The 22,766-nt window shown below is 45.2% G+C and overlaps 1 protein-coding gene across 4 annotated transcripts; it reads left to right on the top strand.

The window, feature by feature from the left end:
* The first annotated feature begins 3,187 nt into the window (after positions 1 to 3,187).
* LOC116956179 (uncharacterized) lies at positions 3,188 to 21,623 on the top strand. Of its 4 annotated transcripts, XM_032977661.2 has the most exons (6): positions 3,188 to 3,536; positions 4,807 to 4,930; positions 6,877 to 6,947; positions 8,518 to 8,825; positions 9,827 to 9,970; positions 10,221 to 21,623. In XM_032977661.2, the coding sequence occupies exons 3-6, from the start codon at positions 6,911 to 6,913 to the stop codon at positions 11,322 to 11,324; spliced, it is 1,593 nt and encodes a 530-aa protein (XP_032833552.1). In that variant the 5' UTR covers positions 3,188 to 3,536; positions 4,807 to 4,930; positions 6,877 to 6,910; the 3' UTR covers positions 11,325 to 21,623. The 4 variants fall into 4 exon arrangements, with proteins under 4 accessions (XP_032833552.1, XP_032833553.1, XP_032833554.1 ...); XM_032977662.2 differs by lacking the exon at positions 4,807 to 4,930 and having other exon boundaries at positions 3,189 to 3,558; XM_032977663.2 differs by lacking the exon at positions 4,807 to 4,930 and having other exon boundaries at positions 3,190 to 3,536; positions 10,269 to 21,623.
* Positions 21,624 to 22,766: the final 1,143 nt, after the last annotated feature.

Below are 22,766 nucleotides of genomic sequence, written 5' to 3'. Positions count from 1 at the left end.
AAAGACAGACACACACATGGACTCAAACACACATATGGACTCAAACACACACACACACATCGACTCGCACACAACACACACATCGACGTGCACAGCAATCCCCGATGATGGCACAGCTCTCAGTATCGCAGTACTCCGTATGAGTAAATAGCGTGACATGAGCAATGGAAACAATGGAAATGCATTGAAGAAATAAGCAGAAAGCAGTGTAAATTAAAGAGCAGCAGTACGCACAGGTAAGTTGAGAAGCAGGCTACAGTTTAGATTATAGACTGCCAGTACACCGACTCAATGACATAAGCATTGCTACAGTTGACATAAAAAGCTGCCAATACAGGCAGCTGCTGAAAAAGCAGAATACAGTCGACATGAAAGGCTGGGAGTACACTGAGTGAGGTAAAGAAGCAGGCAACAGATTATAGACTGGCATATGTAGTGGAGTATGAAAGTGTGTTGTGGAAACTGCGCGACTGCATGATCACACGGACACTGTGGGTTATCTGGGGTCAGCCTGTGGAGAAGGCGAAAACAGTGTGGGTCGTGTTAGGACAGCCAGGTGCAAAGGCTGGGATGATGAGGTAACGGTTGGGCCAATTAAGCCAGAGGATCAGCAACGGCGGTGATTGTCTGTGGCTGTTGTCAAGGGCGAGGAGGCGTCGAGATGTCTGGAGAAAGGCAGGCGTTTGAGGACGCGAAGTGTGCGGAGGCATGCGGGCCAATTAATTTGCGATAATGAGAATGGGGCTCCACTCCGCGCAGGCCACCTTCCAACCATTGATGGAACTCGTGTTGTCAGGACTGCAGTGGGAGTCGTGCTTAATATATCTGGACATCATTGTTTTCAGTAAGGATTTTGACGAACATTTGCAACGGTTGTGCGCCGTTTTTGGCCGAGTGCGGCGCGCTGGATTGAAATTTAAACCCCAAAAGTGCCATTTGTTAAGGACATCGATTAAATATTTGGGGCACGTTGTTAGCACGTCTGGGGTGGCCACTGATCCAGAGAAGACGAGTTGCGTGCGAACGTGGCCGGTACCGAAAACAGTAGGGGAGGTGCGTAGCTTCGTGGGCTTCGCGTTGTATTACCGACGATCTGTTAAGGATTTTGCCACGATTGCGAGGCCATTGCACACGCTCACCGGTAAGGGTGTGAAATTTCAGTGGGGAGTTGGAGTTGGGAGCTGGACGAGGAAGACGTGGAGTTGGAAACAGAGTTTGGAAACAGAGTTTGGAGACAGAGTGGGAAACGGAGTTGGAACAGAGTGTGAAGCAAGACGAAGTAGTTAGCAGTGGAGTGAGCGTAGCGAAAGCGGAGCTGAAGCAAGACAAAGTAGTTAGCAGTGGAGTGAGCGTAGCGATAGCGGAGCTGAAGACGCTGTGTGCGGAGTTGCTGAACGGGGAGTCGCTGAGTGCGAAGCAAGTGAAGTGAGGAGACAAAGGTGGTGGCGCGAGACGAGCGGAGCACGGCGAGCGAGCCGTGGTGACCAGGAAACTGTGGAGTGTGGAGGACATGTTGAATGTTGTAAATAAAGCGGTGTTCGAAGACAGAAGTTGTCCGCGTAAAGTCGAACACTACACATACTCAGAATGGTCAAAAGGAAAACTAGCAGTGTAGATAATAGAGTGGCAGTGCACTGACGTTAATTAATCAGCAGGCAGCAGAGCACATGACTGGCAATACACCGTCGCAGCGTGATGAAAGCACAGCTAAAAAAGGGGAATATTTATCAAGCTAATAATGAAAATGTTGCTTTGTGCACACAAACATTGTAATATCTGGCAACGTATTTGTTTCATAATAGTAAACAATGAACCCGAGTTCTTATCTGCACACAAACATAATTATTGTAATGTGGCAACGTATTTGTTTCATAATAGTAAGCAATGAACCAGAGTTCCTATGTGCACACAAAAAATTATTATTGTAATATTTGGCAACATATGTTTAATAATAGTAAACAATGAACCTGAGTTCGTAGCGTAAGAAGCAAGGAAATTTCTACTTACCATAGGCTTGGTCAGGCCTAGGCCGGTGCGGAGCCCCCGGCCTCGCCTACTTTGCCCAGGCGGGGGAGGTGGCACGTTGGCAGGCAGGGCCACTACCCCCACACCTATCCCCCCGCCCGTGCAATAATAATGGTATTTAAGCACTATATTATTATCTACGGACTCTGTTGTAGAAACTGGACATGTTTTTTTTTTGGGGGGGGGGGGCGAAGAGGACATGAGACTGTGAAGAAAAATCCGCAGCGTGATGTGTACATTTATTGCATGTTAAACGCGTAAAATGAAATGTCCCCCGTGAGCTCGACCGAACGCGCATCACTTGGCAGGCCCCCCCCCCCACGCAATTGTCGTCAATTGGTACGGTCGATGTGACGCAATAAGTAAATAATTAAAATAAGAATGTCACAAATTTGTTAATTAAAGTACTTTAAAGTTGAGGGATGCGAAAACGGAATAGCCTATTCCCACCCCGGGACTTGGGGCGTGCTGCCTGGCAATTTTTTTTGGACGTCAAGCCCACCGTCCGAGAGCCAAATCCCTCGCAAGCGCGCGCGCGGACACTTTTATATATAAGATATTTTTTTTATTTTATTGTTTCCCTTCGTGACTTTACCGAAATAACCAAGAATATGATTTGAAACATGTTTTTTTTTTGGGGGGGGGGGCAGAGCTTTGTGACGTCATATTTGAGGGGGGGTCTGACTTTTTGTGACGCCGTGTGACAAGGGGGGGGGGGGGGTCAAAAATCGTCCAAAATTGCGTGACGTCATTTATGGACGGCCCCTAAGGTTCAAAGTTATAAAATCACATCTGGCACTAATCTTTTTTGCTTGATGATATTTTTAGGAGAAAGTTTTAGAAATGACTACATATCTATTTCGGTAGCATTTCCAACTTTTCCTCCGAATTCCGGCTTCCGGGAGATTCTGGCTGCGTGAGGTTCGCTGTCGTTGAGATCGGCTCCGATGACAGCTGTCAATCACGCGCCGGCCCTAGCCGTCATTACTGCCAATCGTGTCACAAATCAGGCGGGGCTATGCGCGATCCAGCCAATCCGAAGACGGGAAAGGGCGGGGTTATGTTTGGCTTATGTCAAGCTGAACCTTGATAGGCAGAGCCAAACAACTCCTGCAGTGGGCGGTGGACCTTGCAGTGCTCAGCCAATCAGAAGGGAGATCCGCGCCGTAGCTCAACCTATCGGGAGGGAGCTTTACGCGGGCTCTGAGAATGGTTGGGTGAGGCAGCCATTTTGTTTGTGAGGAGAGCAGAGGAGGAGGCGGAGGGGATATCAACAACAGCAGCAGCGGAGACAGCAACAACAGCAGCAGCAGAGACAGCAACAACAGCAGCAGTGGAGACAGCAACAGCAGCAGCAGCGGAGACAGCAACAACGGCAGCAGCGGAGACAGCAACAACGGCAGCAGCGGCGACAGCAACAACGGCAGCAACAACGGCAGCGGTGATAGCGATGGTTGGGTGCTAGGAGAGCTGCATTTGAGGTCGCGCACTAGCAGCGGCGGAGATCAAGGGTGAGTGAGTGCAGCGATGAGGGTAAGGGAGTGAGTGTCATGGTGAGGGTAACGGGTGATAGTGAATTTAGCGGTGATTGTGATGGTGACGGAAGGTTTGAGTGAGGGTAGGGGTGAGTGGCATGGTGACGGTAGGGGGTGAGTGTGATGGTAGGGCTGAGTGATGGTGAGGATATGGTTGAGAGTGATGGTCAAGATAGGGGTGAGTAAAATGGTGAGGATTGGGGTTGAGTGATTGTGAGGGTAGCGGTGTGCTGGGGTGGATAGGGGGGAGTGATGGTGACGGTAGTGGTGAGTGTGATGATGGTAGAGGGGTGAGGGTAATTGTGAGGGTGAAGCTATACCTAAGTGACGATGGTAGTAGGGTCAGTGACATCTGACTCTACCCTCACTCATTCCAGTCGGTCAACCCATGACACCTCGGTCTGTCATGTGACCTGCCCAGCGGGCCTTCCACTTAACATGGCTTCGGAGTGCACCTAGCATGGCACAAGCGCCGTGGCGACGTCACCGCCACTTACTTGTGAACAGCGATTGCTGTTGGGGTGATGGTAGATGTGTGTCTATATGCATGTTCACGCAAGTTTTGCTGCTCACATGAACGTTCAGGCGTCTGCTCATTTCCCGTTTAAAGTCGTGAGCCAGTGGGAAAAATTCCGCATTCATATGGCGACGGCGAGTATCTTCATAGGACAACCGCTGTTGACTTCCCCCACAAGGTGGTAATAATTGTATTGACCCCGTAGGTATGATGGGCTCAGTCACTTTCCAACCAGAAATTAATAGCGAGCCGCTAAGCTCAACCGCTGGGTCACCTGACCAGTTATGTACTGTATTGAGAACAAAACAAGATCGGTAATATTATTGAACGTCAATGCCCTCGTGGGTTATGATGGTAACAAACAGGAGTGATGATTAGAAGGTATGGATGGGCCAGATCACCTGAACGATAACAGTATCATGCTCATAGATTTCTGTGCAGCCGCATGGGTTTGTAATTTTCAACAACCCACAAAAACACCTGCTCCAGTACCTTGTATCAAATTCACTATCCACCCCTTCTGTCCATGAAGAATGAGTAGGGTTGTTAAATGGTTACCAGTAAACCGGTAACAGTTTTCAAATTTGGTTAATGGTTCTGAACATCTGGAACCGGTAACCGATTCCTGAAGAATATCTGTGATGAATGCACGGATTGGCACACGCAAATATATAAACTTAAAGGCGCATTTTTAAGTCACCGCGTCGTACATTTGTCCTCGTTTCTCAGTTAAATTGGAAGAGTGAAGCCCAGCGATTGTTCGCACATGGCACTGCTGGCGGAAGCGCTTCCACTAGAGGGAGCTCCTCCGGGTATTCTGTTGACTCTTCCGCAGCTAACCCAACAACACCTTGTAAGAGATGAGTGTACCCACACTTTACCCCACCACACATGCGACCTGCTGATCGACTGTGGTGTAGCCATTTATACTGCTGGGTGGACAGATAACAATTAAGGGACCCGCCTTCTTTATTTAAATTGCAAGCCCAATATGCAAACCATTACAGCACGATGGCAGCTCCCTTAATTTATCAGTTAAGAAGGTAATAATGTATTGCTAGACATTTCTATTACATGGGAAGGTTGAAGAATGGTCATCGCTGGACAGTGTGCTCATGGCCAGTGCCAGTTTTGGCAGCAGGGGTCTCTTGACAAGCATGGAACATTCACGGAGTGTGACGATTTCGCCCAAAAATTGGACATCAAGAGCACGTCGTGATAGAACATGATTGGTGAAATTTTACATGGGCTGGTTTATTACAATTTCAAAATAATGAGGTAAAATAGTGGAAATTAAGATAGAAGTGTTGTAAACACAGACTCAGCTCACAATAGGCACAAATGATACATTTTGCCTCATTACATCCACACTGTCCACCACTTCTAGTTTTATTTTAAGATGTCCATTTTTAATCAGGAAAGGATGGTGTCAGATGTGACTCGGGCCTGTGATTGAAGTATCCCTCTTTGAGCCCCACAAACGTGATGAAATTCTTGAACCGAGGAGTTGCGAACTGGTTGTGTGTGAGGGACTGAAGCAGTAGGGGTGACCGCGGTTAAATTCCCGCTCACGGCCAATACCAGTGACGATTATCTGAACCGGTCCTGGGCCACCCCTAGGTCGACTGAATCTCAAATGAGTACCTGATGGCATGCGTAAACATTGCCACTCGGGAGACAAAGGCGGCCGGGCGTGGTGTTGGCCACCCAACCCCTCGTGTGCCGTGCTGGCCTTCATAGGTGTTCGCAAACAGCACTTGCTCCTACAGTCTGTTAAGGCTATACAGGGGATGTTTGTATTTGGAGCATCAACATTTATTATCCCCATTTGAAGAGATTAACATCCAAATTATTCAAATGAACATGAACTGATAATTGCAGAACAAATGTTTTAAACATGCGGAAGAAGTAAACATCATGTTTCATTGCCAAGTCGACCCCGGCTTCTGATAGCGCTGATGCGGTAGTCTATTTGGGGAAATGCATCCTCTTAAACCTTAATCACGTTAAGAGAGGGAGGGTTGATTGTCATGGTAAATAGAGAATAAACAGTTCCAGCTAAACAACACGTCGTGCGAAGGATGTCGATTGAGGGTAATTCCTCTTTTTACACCTGAAAGAGGGAACAAGGGCAGCATGAAATGTCACATTCTGTTCTATCAGCGTACACTGATGATTAAATTCGGAGTTACACTCCATCAATGTTCCTTGTCAGTCAATCAATTATTTTGTCAGCTCTGTAACACTGCGTGGAACTTGCTTGGCTGTTAATCGACAATTAGATGTTCTCTCTACCTTTTGATTAAAAAATATTTTTAGGTGAGGGTATTTAATTTTGAATGTTCTGGCCAAATGTTTAAACTCTCCACGATCCGACCTAGCCAAACAGGTACAATTTAATATTTATTATAGAATGATTTATGTGGGCTACTGATTAACATTATATACATTTTCAATATGACTTAAATCGTATACGAGCTTGTCTGCCTCAAGAGAGTGCATGTCGTTTAACACGGTTAGTTTTTCCCTATTCTCTATCTGCTCTTTTTTACGTTTGAATAATTTTTGTTTTTAGCATCATTCATGTAACTAGTATCTCAAAATGTATAATTTGCAACTCGCACTGTTTAGGCATCTACCAATTAGCATGTTGACTACATACGGTGCAAAATAAATTAAATATACATATTGAAGTGGGGAACCGCAGACAAACGGAAGGACAGGGCTACAGACACCAACTATTGCCCGATCTCTGTGGCCTTATTTTGGGTTGTTTTTCACCCACCTGTCTGGGTGTAGGACAATCACGGACGCTGACACAGCAGCAGCAGCCATGAGCTTTTGCCAGGACAACCCCCCGCTGACAGCAGGTACATGTGTGGGCTGTGGGCATAGCCAGCGCTGGGTCTCGCACATTGACACATGCACACCACATACTGTACCACACCACTACAAAACAGCAGTACTGTATCCTACAGCAGTGTATGGCACTATGCCACACTCTTCAAGTTAATTTTGTGTAACCTGGTGAGAACACTGAACCTTCGATGAGCACGATTGACTACTTACAGTGTGAATGAACGTCAACATACAAACAGTCATCAAAACGACTATAGAAATAACATTAACAATTGAACCTTAAGCGCTGCGAGGACAAATGCGCAGAAGAAACAAATCGCTTAAACTTTGATTAGCGCATTGTGTAGAGCTCGTCGAGAGGAATATATTTCTGCATCGTTCGCCTTGAACAGACAGAAATATACATCGCAATGCAGTTTATGCGAGAGCCGGGGGCTTATGGGACCCCGGGGTTCCTGCCATAAGGTTAATTTAAGCAAATAGAAATCTCAGCAAAATTAACTAACCAGAAATTAAAAAGCACATGAATGAAGTCAGGCAACAGTATGTGCTAGGAAGAAGGCCATTGTCCAGAATTACATATTTTCCCTTATTGACTACTAAGTTTAGTGTTTTGTTATTTGTGTTTATGACCAAATAATGTCACGTAAAAATTTGTACAAAAATACTTGCATTACAGAGTAAATCGAAAATTGCACAAACATAATCGATGTGAAATGAAATTCATTTCGAGTAACAAAATTTGGCTTGGACAAAAATACTTTTAATTACGGGAACCTCAATGTTTAGAGTATTTGGCTGCTCTAAATTTCCAGGTGATAAGCCAATTTGTAGAGCTAAAATTTGTGACCAGGTCACGTCTGAAAAAGAGCTATGTAGCTCAGTGGGCCTTACCTGGTAAAATAAAAAGTTTAGTCAAATTTAGTTAGGGTCATTATCTTACTATTATGTGAACAGACAAGGAAATATGTGCAGTGTGTGAGAGTAAAAAACACTGACATACATTGCAACAGAGAGCATCAATGCTGGGCTGTGTTATACTACTGTACTGCATGAAATATTATGCAGGCAGCTCTACTTTACACTTAAATCGGTATATTACACCATAATACACTGTCAAGCAACACAGAGATATCATACATCACCATTCTTCAATTCAAACAAACATCATCATATTCCACTACTAAAAACCCTGGTCGATGATAATATGTAAGACTCAATTCGACCGTCACTGCCACTATATTTAACTGATATTCATATGCATAGTGAAACCATGAATCTGCTTGGCGCAGCAATCTCAAATGAGCTGGTTATGGAACAGCTTTGTTACTAATCTGGATAAATAGGCATCTAAAAAGCTTGGTTTACTTTGCAAAAGCTTATTTAAAGAAGATGCTGGCCACTCACCCCCTTGTGTGTCGTGCTGGCCTTCGTAGGTGCTCGTTAACAGCACTTGCCCCAACAGTCTGTTAAGGCTATACGGGGGATATTTATCTTCGTGTATATCTGTGTCTGTCTCTGCCTTTGTCTCTGTGTCCTGTGTCTCTGTCTCTCACTGCCTCTGTATGTGCACTGCCCCAGGCGTGTGGGGGTTGGAGATCCCAGAGCGTTCGCTCACCCAGCTCTTCCCAGGACACTTCCACCTCCCACTGCCCCAGCAGCAGCAGGTGAATACGCAGCAGCAGCAACCACAACAGCAACAGCAGCAGCAGCTATCGGCAGAGCAGCCGGTGGCTGTGATTTCTCCACACACGGTGTCTGGTCAGCGTGCCGTCACTGGGAAGGTGACCACGCTGCAGCTGCAGTGGACTACACTGCCGCACATACAGCAGCAGCAACAGCAGCAGCCGCCAGCACAGCAACAGCAGACAGCACAACCAACACAGCAGGTACAGGTGGCCCACACTTGGTGGAGCTGAGTGGAGATCTGGTCATTTGTGTTGTTAATGTGTTCATGTTTGGCCCATCATTGAGCTCCACGGTTGTGTTGGTTGGGTCACAAAGCCCCACATTCCCAGCTATCATGTGCCGAAACATCATTGGTTTTACTTAACACAAATGAATCATGAGCTTCGTGCAGAATAACAAATTAAATAAGCGGACAATACACAACCTTCACATATTAGTCCCGAAAGCCATGTAAAAATCGTAGAAACACCATGGCCTTTTGGGACTGTAATTTCATCTGCATTGGTTCAATATAAGAAAACTACCGGATTCAACATTCATTGACTTCGGCTGCTCGAACCAGGGCAAGTGAATTGCCAGATGTTTGCTGGCTAGAAGGGCTAAATGTGTTCTTACGAGTTGAATCAGTGGTGCCCACCCACTGGTACCCATATGCACACTGTGAGGGGGGGTGTACATGAAAAATCACGTGATGGCAGTGGTCATAGAGGGTATGGTCACGTGGAGTTAATAAGCAGTACTACTCTTCACTGAAGCTAAACACGTATCTGTTGTGTGAAATTCAGTGTGTAAACGACCAATTCTGACCCAATATACTTCTCTGTTGTCTGGAATTTAGCAAACCCATGTTCTTGGTTATCCAGGTCATTCATGTGCTCTGCTAGAGCTCTCTAATTATCACATTAATTTAATTTAACAAATACCAAGGTAGTAAATATTTAGTTAAGCTAGCTTTGCACATCTTCCCTCTCTACTGCATGCTGATGGTGACTGGGGAATATGCTGTACAGTGGGTATTTATATTGTTATGGAAATGTAACTATTTTAAATGATAAGATTTTTGTTCATTGTTATCATTACATTTTTAATAAATGTTTAGGTATTATACATAGGTGCTCGCTAACAGCACTTGTCCCAACAGTCTATTAAGGCAACAGGGGGGATATTTGTCTTTGTACTCACTACTACTACGTGCGTGCAGGTGGTGCCTTCCCAGCATGGGGTGGCGGCGTCTATCATCGTGGCGGGGGCGCCAGGAGCGACCGGGGTTCCTGTGGTGGGTGAGGCCGGCGGTCTGAGTGTCTGCTGTCAGCTACAGCAGCAGCCCCACCAGGAGGGACAGCAGGTACATACAAAATTATTATTTTTTTGATTGACGGTGACACGGCCCTGTGGTAGTGTGTTCGCCGTTTGTCTCGGAAGTAACATAAGAAATGTATTTTGTTACTGCTATTCTCCACAACGAGACTAATCATTTTGTGTTAAATAGCCTCAGCTGCCTCTCTCCCATTAGCTACCACTTGGTAGACGTTGAACACGGCTCAGTTTTAATGTAAGGAATCGTAAATGCCACTTGCAGCGGTTGCCTTTCCCAGGCGCAGGTGGTGCCTCAGATCGAATGTGGGAATCTCACCCCACAACAGCCTCAGCAGCCGCAGCAACAGCAGCAGCAACTGAGAGCTGACCAGACGTTCAAGTGTGAGGGCTGCTGGAAGGAGTTGGTCTTCTCATCGTACTTGTTACAGCAGCACCACCACCACCACAATCACCACCAGCAGCCGCAGCAGCAGCAACAGCCACAGAAGCAGCCGCAGCTTCAGGATGCGCAGCAGCAGAGCACCGGCTCTGAAAGTAAAAGCGCGCGCCGCGCCCACGGAAGCAAACGCAAGAGGGCGGCCACCACCAAGGAGGAGGAGGAGGAGGGTGGCCGCGATGATGATGGCTGTGTTGACACCAACGGCACCATCATCGTCACTGGACTCAGCTTGAACCCCGGCTCCGTCAACGGTACCATCGTGGGCACGACGGGCAGTGCCACAATGGGCGAAGACGTTCTGGAGAGTGTCGTGCGCGAGACCATCGACTGCGCCGGGCTGGCGGCGTCGCAGGCCATGGAGGGCATCTCAGACGGCGGCGTCGGCGAGGACGCGACGGTGGCCGTCGGCGCCGGCGACGACCCCCTGCAGCTGCCGCTGGCGTGCGAGCGCTGCGGGAAGCGCTTCGCTCAGGCCCCGCGACTCGCGCGTCACCGGCGCACGCACGACGCGCCGAGGCCCCACGGCTGCCCGCAGTGCGGCGCGCGCTTCAAGCAGCGGCAGCACCTGGCGGCCCACGCACGGCTGCACACGGGCGAGCGCCCGTACGCGTGCGGGGACTGCGGGAGGCGGTTTGCGCGCGGCGCCAATGCGGCGCGGCACCGGCGCGTGCACACGGGCGAGCGGCCGTACGCGTGCGCCGCCTGCGGCCGCCGCTTCCGGCAGAAGCCCCATCTGGCGGCGCACACACGGCTGCACACAGGGGAGCGGCCGTACGCGTGCGCCGCCTGCGGCCGCCGCTTTGCCAAACCCTACAGCCTCACGCGGCACCTGCGCTCGGCTGCCCATGCGCGTAGGACGCAGCAACAACAGCAGCAGCAACAGCAGCAGCAGGAGCAACAGCAGCAACAGCAGCAACAGCAGCAACAAACTCCAGCGCAATAACCTGCCCCAGAGTGGACTGAGGACAGTTTGCGTGTGTTAATGTTTGTGTATATGTATAACAGCAGTGTGCTCATGACCAACTCCGGTTTGGCAGCAGAGGTCTCACTTCCAATCATTCGAGCAGCATTATCTTTTCATCGCCTGCATAAGTACCACTCTGTGAAAGCTGCCTGGCCTATTGCTCAATATGGAGCTCCGGGTCTTCTCGGCCACAGTTATGCCGTTCTTTCTCTATGCTTTCGAAATGTTAGTCCCCTTTAAAGGAACACCTGCACTGGCTTGAAACATTCAGGCTTGCCTGCCTACAATCCATCCCGGTTTTAACCAGGCTGCATTGTATGAGGAGCTCATTCACCATTGAAAGATCTGGACATGGTCCCATTACTGATATTTTTGATAAGTGAGGTCATTATTGTAAGATTATGTAAACAAGGATTTTATTAAATGTAACAAATGTAAGCAAGTAGAGAAACTGCTTGAGTCATGTTTATCCATAGGACTACCACTGTTGAGTCCCTACCAAGCGGTACTTATTTTGGTGACCCCAGAGGGATGATGGTCCAAGACAACTCCCCAGCCAGCTTTTGGTCACACACTCAACCTGGTTTGTGCTCGTGGCGTCTTGGTTTCCAACGATTGGAGAATCCTATGGAAGTTAATAGTATCGCACTATGCTGGATTAGATCTTGTTTATCGAAAGCAATTTCTTAGCCTTGGTGGCTCTAAGCCCATATCCCCCATGTGTCCTGGGTCCACTTCTTTTCTGTATCTACACAACCTCATTAGGTACCACCATTAAATAGATCTCAATTTTCACTCTTATGATGATGACACTCAAATTTACATACACTGCAAAGTGATGCCTTCTCTGTTCCCTCGTAATCACTTTAACTCATCAGAGCTTGAATGCAGCACAATTTCCTCCAGTTGAATGGGGAGAATCGGAATATGTATTTATATTGGAGGATTCCGATGAGCCATGAAGCTTTTTTTTACAGATGTCCAGTATGGGCAGATACGATAGAACATTGCCCGGTTACATCCCATCCTCTCAGCCACTGATGCGGAAAAATTAGTTCATGCTTTTTTTTCTCAAGCATCAACTACTGCAATGCCTTACTATCTTAATAGTACCTTCAGTAAGGTACTTTGTTGACTCCAGTCCATTCAGAATGCAACTGCTAGAGTCTTGACCCAAGCTCCTCATTCAGAACATACCACCCTTGTTCTTGCATCTCTTTGCTGGTTGCCAGTTAAACTCCACGTTGATTTCAAGTTCCTCCTCACATTCAAGGCCCTGAATGATCTCGTACCTCCGTTAACATCATAAGTTGCTGCGCCCATCCCCCCATACATTCCAACAATAACTCTTGAGGTCTGTGGACTCAGATCTCCTCTGCAATCCCAGAATGAAGGTCAAATTCATTATGGGGAATTGAGGCCTTCGCTTCTGTGGCACCTGGATTGTGGAATGCTCTGCTGAAGGCTGTGTCAGAGTTTGGTTGGGTTGGGGTCTTCAAGTCTCTAAAAGCATTTCTGTTTCAGGAAGGTGTTTTCTATTTTAACTTAGCCATTCTTACCCACGCCTCCCTGCCCCCCTCCCCCCCATCGTCATGGATGTGCAGCGCCTTGAGATTTTATGAAAGACACTTTATTAGTTATAATTATTATTTGAATTCGCAACTGTATGATATCGAGCCGTTCACTCTACCACTGAGCCACCTGGCCAGATGTCCAATTTAACAAAGTAATATGAATCCTACAGCTGTTAAAGTTTTTTTTAAATAATGTGTTTATTTTTCTAATTATAAAACTATACATTGCTAATAAGGCTGCCTCCTTTTACTGGGCAGGGAGTTTGCAAGTGAAGTGTAGGTTTCTATTGCTTTCATTGCAAGCCGCAGAGCCAACAGTCCGCACACATTTAAAAAATAGCTTGTAGAGACAATTGTAACGTGATGGATGAGGAACTACATAAATATCAGCTATTTAACATAATCCAGTATTTAATGTTTTCCTTAGGACAAGTCACACCAAGGTCTTGAGAATTCGGATGATCCCACATTGAATGTTAAAATTAGTTTTGGTATTTTTTTTGTGCTGGAGAAAACGAGTGTCGCAGAAAAAACCGACGTGAACTAGAGCATGACTGGCGAGAGTTGTTAACTGGTAACCGTTTTAAGATTCGGTTACCGGTTCCGTGAGTCTGGAACCAGTAACCATTTCCAGTGGAATGTCAGTAATGAATGCATCGATTGGCATGAGCAAATGTATAAACCGCACGGCAGGCTAAGTCCACCGCATGGTACATTCGCCCTCGTTTCTCAAATGAGAGGTAGTAGCTTCGAAAGTGCTCTCTCAAGCCACTGCTGCCAGAGGGGCCTTCACTCGAGGAAGCTCTCGGGGGGAAGGGGGTATTTGGCCTACTCTTGCATCCTGACCAGACGTCTCAAGAGGTGGGTGTATTCACACATTACCCCACCACATGTATGTATGCTGAACTTCTTTCACACCATAATGTGTGAATACAGCCACCTCTTCCAAGACGTCTCGTCAGATGTAACAATCGGTCAAATACCTCCCCGCCCCCCCCCCCCCGAGCGTGTGACCTGTCAGTCAACTGGTGGACCCATTATACTGCAGGATGGACAGAGGCATGGGGCAACTGAAGGAAGTTGCCCAATGTTTTAAAGGAACCAGCAACCACACTGGATTGCAAATCCAGTGTGCTCGGCATTACACAACGGCAGAGCCCTTTGCTTTTTAGTAAAAAAGCTACATTTATTTTATTGCTGGACATTCTATATCTGTTGCAAATCCAGCGCCCAGTGTGTTGTTTTTAACGGTAATGCAAAAAAACGATGCTATAACAACCCTATAAATTACTTTGTCCCGAGAAGCCTCGGGACAGCTCTGGCGAGGTGTGTGAGAAGCCCCTGTGTGCTAGGAAGGTTTCTCTTGGAGGCGCTACAGCAAGTGGTTGGCTGACATCACCTGTGCGGGGCTGATGCGTGCATTTTCTCCGTTTCTCCCGCATGTAACGTCGTCACGGAATTAGTGAAATGTCCAACAGATAAAAAAAAAAGATTTCTTGCTCAAATGAGCATTGGTGATAATTAGCTCCTGTTTACAGACCTGAGCCAGTGGTGAAAATTCAACAGGGTGAATCTATCCTTTGGACACTTGATTTTCCCACAAAGTGAAACAAATTTTAAGGACCCAGTAGGAATGAGTCAACTCCAATTAGGATTTGAACTTGCAACTGTGATTGTGAGCTCATTCTAGGGCCAAGCCACTTGCTGGCCCTCCTGATAATGAGTTTTGTTTCAGTTACTAAAATTAATGTTTTAATATATATGCATTAAACGCTATAATATTAAAAGGGATGTACGGCATGGATTGAACGCTGTGGAACACGTGCTAGTGGCAGTAGCATCATGTCTTCCAATCCAGGAGTGACCCAGGAAGTTGACGCTTCAGAGTTCACAAGTCACTTGAGTAGTCCCCTGCACAGTAAGTTGCGTATCCATGCTGTACATGTGGTTTTACATCAGCAGTCATTTCCAATGTCAACTTCCCCCTTCAGAAATGTTCTTGACCAAATTGAGTACAAACTGTCAAGCATTGGTGGCCGAGTTCTGTCAGACTGTCTGTGCTCAACAGTTCAATTTCACACCTGCGATTAGCATGATTGGCTACGTACGTTGTAAAAGAAGTTCAACATACGTACATAATCGCAGATGAAACCTGGATCTAAACCCAAGATTCCAATGGTGTTGGCACATTGCTTCAGGCCCATGACCTCCAGGACGACAGTTCCTAGGGCTATTTTAATAAATGCTGTGCGGACTCCCTACAGTTTCCCTCACTTTAGCTCATGTCATCGTCTGTGCTATCACTGACTACTTTTTTTAAATAATTGCTCACCAAGGCGTGCGTGGATATACACAAGGAAACTGGGCAGCCTAGAGGAAATAGTTCCATAATAGAGGTTTTTGGATTAGATTGCATAAATATAAATGTCGTTAAACCCGCCACCACCCAATACAGTCAATTAGTAAGGTTTGTCACGTAAACAAAAACATGGCAATTCGTTACTCGTTCAGCAAACCTATGTTGGAGAGTAAACCCACAACATTTACAATGATTATTTATGTAGTTGTATATACGGCGTTTATCAGGGAGATGAGTGAGCTATAAGTTGTCTCCAGTCCACGAGCCCCACTTCGCAAGATGTGACCACACGGTGGCAGCTTCGCTTAAGAACTCGGGTCCAATTGCACACAGTTCCAAGGCAGCAGAGGGTAGGCAGGGCCAATCGCATCACCTATATTTAACCCATCTGTACGCATTATTTAACAAATAGATGCAGACAAAACACCGGCTTCATATATCTGTCCTTCCAAGTAAAAATAAAAGTGTTTTTTACACATCCCATCTGCCACACATCCTTCTGGGAGTGCAACATTGCAGCTGCCATTCCGTTTGTAAGAGAGATGTTGATGTAAAGAGTTTATTGGCCAGTGCTGGGACACGGCCTCTTCCAAATAGGGATATCGCTGCAGTCGTAAGGACCCGCAAGCTTGTGTGGGACTCAAAATGATAACACTGATGTTTACAAATTATCCTTAACAATTTTAGCAGAATAAGTCGCATATGCTAACATTGTTTAGACGTTGTGACCATGGAACACCTTCGCAAATATTTTGATAAATGTTTAAATAAATAAAATACTCCAGGCCCCCCCGTTAAAAGAGAAGTCATTAAGTGTCCCCAAGCTCTTCAAATTACTGGCCAGTTATCTTTTCAAAGTGCAGAATCAGTGGTACAGATTGTAATATTACTATTGCGGGTTGAAGTTGCCACCTTTTTCCATTGACCAAATCGGGACATTTCTCAGACTCTGTCTATAAAAACCAGAGGTCGGTGCAAATAAAATCCTGTCACCCTAACACATGCCAAGTTTTGCACTGTCTGCCTCAAGCACAGACGGAGGGGGTGGGGCGCCAACCCCAAACTCTTGTCATTGTGTTAGGGACTCCGTTCAGCAACGTTGAGCTGCCCTGTCACGTCAACCCTTTCCCGTTGCGAGACGTCTGCAATTTGCAGGGTGGTCACCGCTGAATCCCGGAATGCGCAAGCGGATCTCGTAAATTTTATTTAGAGAGGCATAGGCGCCGTTTGTAAAGCATTGGTATCCCAGCATGGAATGTGCGTTATAAATTTGAATTATTATTGTAATCGCATATAACTGTAGCGACACGACCATGCTATATGATAGCTGGCGTCAAACTGTGGCACGTCCTACTGCATGGCATTGTGGGAGCCTCGGTAGGGATGAAGTTATTTTGTTTTAGCCGGAATAAAAACTGATGTTGTACACGTACTTCATCGGAATGGCAAAGGGTTAAATGTTGGCACTTGAAGTCACAAATGATTTTTCTTCGGGCATCTGTTCTGCTGCCTGTGTAAACTCTGTGCCAATTGTTCACTTTCCGGATTGAACTGCTTGTTCGCAGAGCACATATATATAATATGTACGTTGAACGTCTATTGCATAGCTAATCGTGCTAATCGAAGGTGTGGGGGAAGGACAACAAACTAAAAACAAAAACAGTTCTAACAAATGAGTTTTCAATCTCGATTTAAATTGCATAGCTCAAGTGGCTTCCTAATATTGGAAGGAAGAGCGTTCCAGACGGCCAGTGGTTGTGCGTGTTTATCGGATAATGTACAGTATTTCTGTTCATACGAACCGTTTTTGGACGTAGTGTTTTCTGACTTTAAAAATGTCTTGACGTATATATATTAATTATCGCGAGAGTTTCTGTGTTTGCGTTCACAACACGCGCAACATCAACACAAAATACACAGCATTTAATTTTCACAGACTACGCACATCTAACCGATTAGAATAATGTGCAGCGTCAACACATTGGTACACACCGGGCGATCCTTTTTTTTGTTCTAACAAGGTCACGTGGCCGAGAACAAGCGGTTCTGTCTTTAGGTTGTAATAGTTAAGAGTTAATTAAAGGTTGTAATAGCTCGGAGTTCATACATTGAAGACATGCAGAGGTTTGCGGTTCAAATCTGACGGGCTGCCCAGGGTGACAGTGTGGCTGTGTTATCCATTAAATACTACGCACCATTTACTTCACAGTGGATGTTAAAAAGCAAGAGTCATTCTAAATTAGTAGGCTATTATGTGCTAATTCGGTAAACCACCTTGTGTGTCGCACGTGGACAGCTGCCACGAGGGGTGCCCCTTCACGTGTGTTGAGATGAGATGTGATACAATTCACTTGTCGCGTGAGACGTCCGCTCTATCAAACATAAGTCACCATAATCGCATACAAAACATCCCATATGACAAAAGTACAAAACTAAATGTGCAAATGTATATATCAATTTGGTGTCTATGACGTGCTGTAATATATTGTGGTTTGTGACTTAACGATTTTGTCAATTATTTTTCAGCAAAAAAAATGACTTTTTTCTAAAGGTTATAATGGCCAGTAAAATAGATGCTGATTTATATTCAGAATAACAGCTGGTGCTGTCTGCTTTTCCCTGTGTACAAGGGACGTGGTGGGTTTTTGTTTTGTTACATACAAACGGGCCACGCATATCGGGACAGCGCTTCCCATGAAGCACGTGCTCCGGTTAGAACTCACTGCAGTTGAGGTAGGCCAGTGCTGTGCCAAGTCTTCTGGTGCATGCATTTTCCGCACACTTTTCCCATCCGTCCTGGTAGACAAGGCCAGGACTGACTTGCGAAGGTGTTGGCTGTTCAGGTGGAGGGTACAGCCGGTGAGCGAGTGACTGGAGTGAATCGGTGAGTGCTGGATCGTCAGTCACCGACTTCTCTGTACGTTGAATTATATCAAGTGCAGCGAGGTAACAACTGGGTTGCTATATGTAATGTTGGAACATTTTTAAACGAAATATTTAACTGTAAAACGAACTCGTGTAGTGATGTCCTTGACATTTTGATCACCAATTGAGATGCGTTGTTTTGTGTTCACCTGTAAGAGCCCGCTGATATTCTTTTTGAAAATATTTTTCGCAACGTGTGTGCAATTCAATGTTTCATTAAACAAGGGAATATTACTCGCTAGCATCGCATTGTAGTGTAGTTATTAAGTATTGAACGTTCAATACTTATTAAGCACACTTGCTAAGTATTATGCACGTCAACATTTAGGTGAGGTCACAAATTCATTGGCTTCTCTTTTCGCAGATGTCTGGAGGTCCCCTTACAAACCTCGTGGTAGAGCCAGGCCATGCTCAGCTCCAGCCACGCACTTGCATTAAAATAAAACTCTTGTTCATAGCTACGTGACTGAACAGAACCATTTTGGTTCCTTTGTGTATTGGAACTTGAGGTCCATTTGCTACTGGAATCGTGTTGCCCTGTGGCACGTCTGCATCGAGAAGTAAAGACGTCAAGGATAGAATTCACAACTAGAGCTGTTCACGCAGTGGAATTGAGCGACATTTCAGCGGATAACTTTTGTTAATGCAGTTAAGGGGGTACGCTTCGGCAATGTAATAAATGTGAACGGTAGGTCGAGAGTCTTGTTAGTTGCACAGAAATGTAAGCCTGGATAAACATGTAATCTTGCAAAATGCAAATTGTAGGAAAATACATTTGCAGATGCAAATGCAGAGCCTCTGCATCCTAGTATTTAAAGCCCGGTGTCAAATAATGCTTCGTAAATAAATGTTTGGGTTTGGTCATGTAATGAACTGGCCAAATAATAATGTAAAGGGCCACCCATTTAGTACGTACGCAAATATCTGTCAAAATTTGACCCCTCCCCCCTCTCCCTGTACGCACGCGGACTTTTTACACCCCTCACCTGCGTACTTAGGCTTGACGCACCCCCCCCCCCCAATCCTATAGAACGGCCGATATTTAATCCACGCAGAAAAGATCAAGCATTCATAATATTAACGTATTTTGGCGTCACCTGGTCGAGCACCAATTGGGCCGAGGCTCAAAAGAAAGCCGTCCCTTGGTGTGGACCAATCAGTTTCAAGGACAATGCATATATCATCATAGTATGTTTTTTGTTTGCATTTTGACTGCAGGTATTGTGGTTAATGCAGACATGAATCCTTGTAAAAAGGTTTCAGTTTTGTTGCCAGAAAAAAGGGGAAAACCCCTATTATATTTTGGTACTGGCAAAGGAGGTCTAATGATGAAATATTAACGTGTTTAAGCAAACAGATAGTCCACCGCTGGACTAACTAATTTGAAGACGAATGTAGACATTATTATTGAGGCTTCACCCCCCCCCCCGTTTCTTATACGTACGTACATTGTCAGTAGACCCCCCGCACGCAAGCGAACGCATTTGGGTTAACCCCCCTCCCCCCTCCATGTGTACGGACTAAATGGATGGCCCCTAACCTTCCACCACCTGATAGCCAAAATAAATATCAGGTGGTGGAAAGTTACACGATAAAAAAAATGGGCGCGATAGTAGTGCGGCCTAACTCATAATCAATTATGAATTAATATCGGCTGTAAAAAGCTGCTTGTTAACTGTAAAATGCTGTTTAATCTGCAATGATGCTACATTTTATCCCTGCCGCGAATCCGCCCTCCCAGAGTCTGCATTGTTTGAAACAAAGGTGCGTGGCTGGATTGGTCGCTTGTTTATCATGAGCTGCTGCTACGAGATAGACATTCGCAATGTGGTGAGCGGGCGTATCTAATGCAGACGTTTGTGAATGTTGTAGTTCGTTACAATTAAGTTTGTGAATGTGTAGTCATGCAGTGGTGCTTAAGGTCTAATTTATTCTTGAAACATGCAGCGTGGTTCATAATAGATTTTTGGGTTAGGTCCTGTAATAATCTGGACAAATATGTGTCGTAAGACCCTCCACCTGACAGGCAAACAAATGTTCACTTGTTAAAGTCTTCAATGCACCAATGATTTTTTCAAGAAACCTGTAAGTTGACGAATAATTCTCACGTTAACATATAGTAATTACATTTCCAACCTTTCGCTTGAAACTGCATCAAGCATCTTCAGAAAGAACCCAGGAAGTGAGATTGCAGTCGTCGATAACCAAGCTGAACACATTTCTAGCTTGGTGATATGGAGTTTTGTTCATGCAAATTGTGTGGTCTTGCCCCTTCATATCTTGCCACGCTAATTTCGTTCTACGTGCCTTCTCGGACTCTACGTTCACCTTTGTGGTCTCTCTCTCTGTTCCTCCTCCTTGCGCTCAATCCACGCTTTCGCTCTTTTTCTCTTCTTGCCCCCCTTCGCTGGATGAAACTTTTTGTCCACATTAAACAGTCGCCTTCGCTCACTAGTTTCCAGTCCGCACTCAAAACTCACTTATTCTCCCTAGCTCACTCAACAACCCCCTAATCTCACTTCATATCCGCCAACGTTACTTTTCCGTCTTAATATGCTCATATGGCTTTCACTCATTCTCCATTCATTCAATCCATTCATCATAATTTACTGTCATCAATTTCAAGTGGCTTCCTAATATTGGAAGGAAGAGCGATCCAGACAGCCAGTGGGTGTGCGTGTGCATCAGATAATGTTCAGTATTTTCCCATTGCTTCCTCTCATCTATTTCATTAACCTCATCTCCACCATTACATTCATATATACTATTGTCAATTATGTGTAAAGCGCCTTAGAAAAGGCGTTATATACATTATTTTAAAATAAGCTAAGATGACTAATGTGATCATTTACTAAACCAGTTTGAATTATATCCAATGGTTTTTTCTGCCATAGTGACCCAGTAATTCTGCAGGCAAAATCCCCTGATGTCCTTCGCTTAAGAATATTGTGTACTTTTATGTCCCAGCGCTCTCAAACCACAATACTGAAATTAATACATGATTTGAAGTACCCACGACTATATCGTAAATGTGCACTCAATACATTTGTTTTGCATATTTTATGCAGTGCATGTAAACAATTTTATCCTGTTATTTTATTTCCATTCTACGTGACTTTACCGAAATAACCCAGAACATGTAAACAATGTTAAGTTTTTGTCAACAATTTGCGGGGAAAATGTATCTTTCAATTGGCTGAGTTAGGTGGGAGCCTGGTGCTATTCTTGCTCTCGTCCAATTGAGAAATCGGCAGCGGTAGTTTTATTGGGATAGTTTTTTTTACCATAAAGTTGCAGATAATTGACCTCCAAAATTATTCCTGGCCTAGAGCTGACAATTTGAAAGCCTATCCGTTTGATCACGTTTTTACTGCTACGTTTTCATTAAATAATAAATTAAAGAGGCATGGCTATACCATGGGTGTGAATGAAAAGTGTCGGTTTGTGACTGCAGCAATATTGCCTAGTGTAATGTATGCTTAATGCAGGCTATGGTTGAATGCCATTGTGTGAAATTTGCAATTATAAGTGCCCTCATGCGTTAGAGACGGTGTGAGACATTGGTGAGCATTTTCGTGTGACAGGGCCCTGTCGTACCCTCAAAACCATTACGGCAGTTAACGTTTGTGCACCGCGTATTGCAGCCACGTCAAGTGGTACTGTTTTACTGACCCTGGCAGTTGATGAGGCTAAGTTGCGGAACCTCGCCAAAATATAATTGTGAGTGCCCTTACCGACTAAGCAGGTGTCGCCAGATAAGCAGACGATGCACCCCCTTAATATGTCCCTCCACGCGAAAATTGTGAATATTTAACACATCCCATAAGCCAAACGGCCCTGTTGGAGTTCATAATTTCAGCAGTATTGGTTAATTAAAAGTAAACAGGATTGCCTTCGACATTCAATGTCTAATCGGTAAAATCAGGCTTGCTTGAGCCAATACTGTACTAATATGCCAGCTGTTCCTAGCAATGGACCCTTTGCCAGAAATTCAAATCCCTTACAAAACAAAACAATTATTAGCATCGTACAAATTATTATTTTGGGGACCTATCAGCATTGCAAACAATCGCTGATGTGTGCATTCGGTACAGCTCTCCAAAATGTCAGCAGGTGTGGGGGGTTTAAACTCGAGGCGTGGAAAGTACGATTTTTCCAAAATCTGGGCTGCGTTGTGGACTCACGTAGCACTAAGTGTGAAAAGTGGTGGAGTGTGCGTGAATCATTGTGCTGCCATCCTTTGGTGAATAAGGGTGCACTTTGTAGATATAAACTTTAAATGTTGTTACATTGCCCCTGTATCTTTGTGTACTAGATATAACTTACAAAAGTAAATTATATATAAAAAAAATTGCTGCAAAGGATGTGTGTGATTTAATTTGGCGTACACGCCAGATATCTCAAGCAAAGAGTAATTGGAATTATTCACGATACCACGTAAGGATGTAGTTGATTACAATTAGACATTTGTGAACGTGTGGTAATACAATGGCTGCGCACAAACCCAGTTTAGTTTTAAAACGTTTATCACGGTTTGATAATTTAATTGTGGGGAACTAACGA

The sequence above is a fragment of the Petromyzon marinus genome, chromosome 63 (genome assembly GCF_048934315.1).
Source record: "Petromyzon marinus isolate PM22_M1 ecotype Great Lakes invasive population chromosome 63, UKy_Petmar_22M1.pri1.0, whole genome shotgun sequence".
NCBI lineage: Eukaryota > Metazoa > Chordata > Hyperoartia > Petromyzontiformes > Petromyzontidae > Petromyzon > Petromyzon marinus.
Note: the sequence above shows the minus strand (reverse complement) of the source record. Positions and strands in the feature narration are given on the sequence as shown.

What these genes read in the sequence shown, in the direction of transcription:
- LOC116956179 (XM_032977661.2), top strand. Translation starts at nt 6,911, where the DNA reads ATGAGCTTTTGCCAGGACAACCCCCCGCTGACAGCAG. An exon ending in CAACCCCCCGCTGACAGCAG is followed by an intron (nt 6,948 to 8,517) that starts GTACATGTGTGG and finishes GCACTGCCCCAG; the next exon opens with GCGTGTGGGGGTTGGAGATC. An exon ending in CCCACCAGGAGGGACAGCAG is followed by an intron (nt 9,971 to 10,220) that starts GTACATACAAAA and finishes TGCCTTTCCCAG; the next exon opens with GCGCAGGTGGTGCCTCAGAT.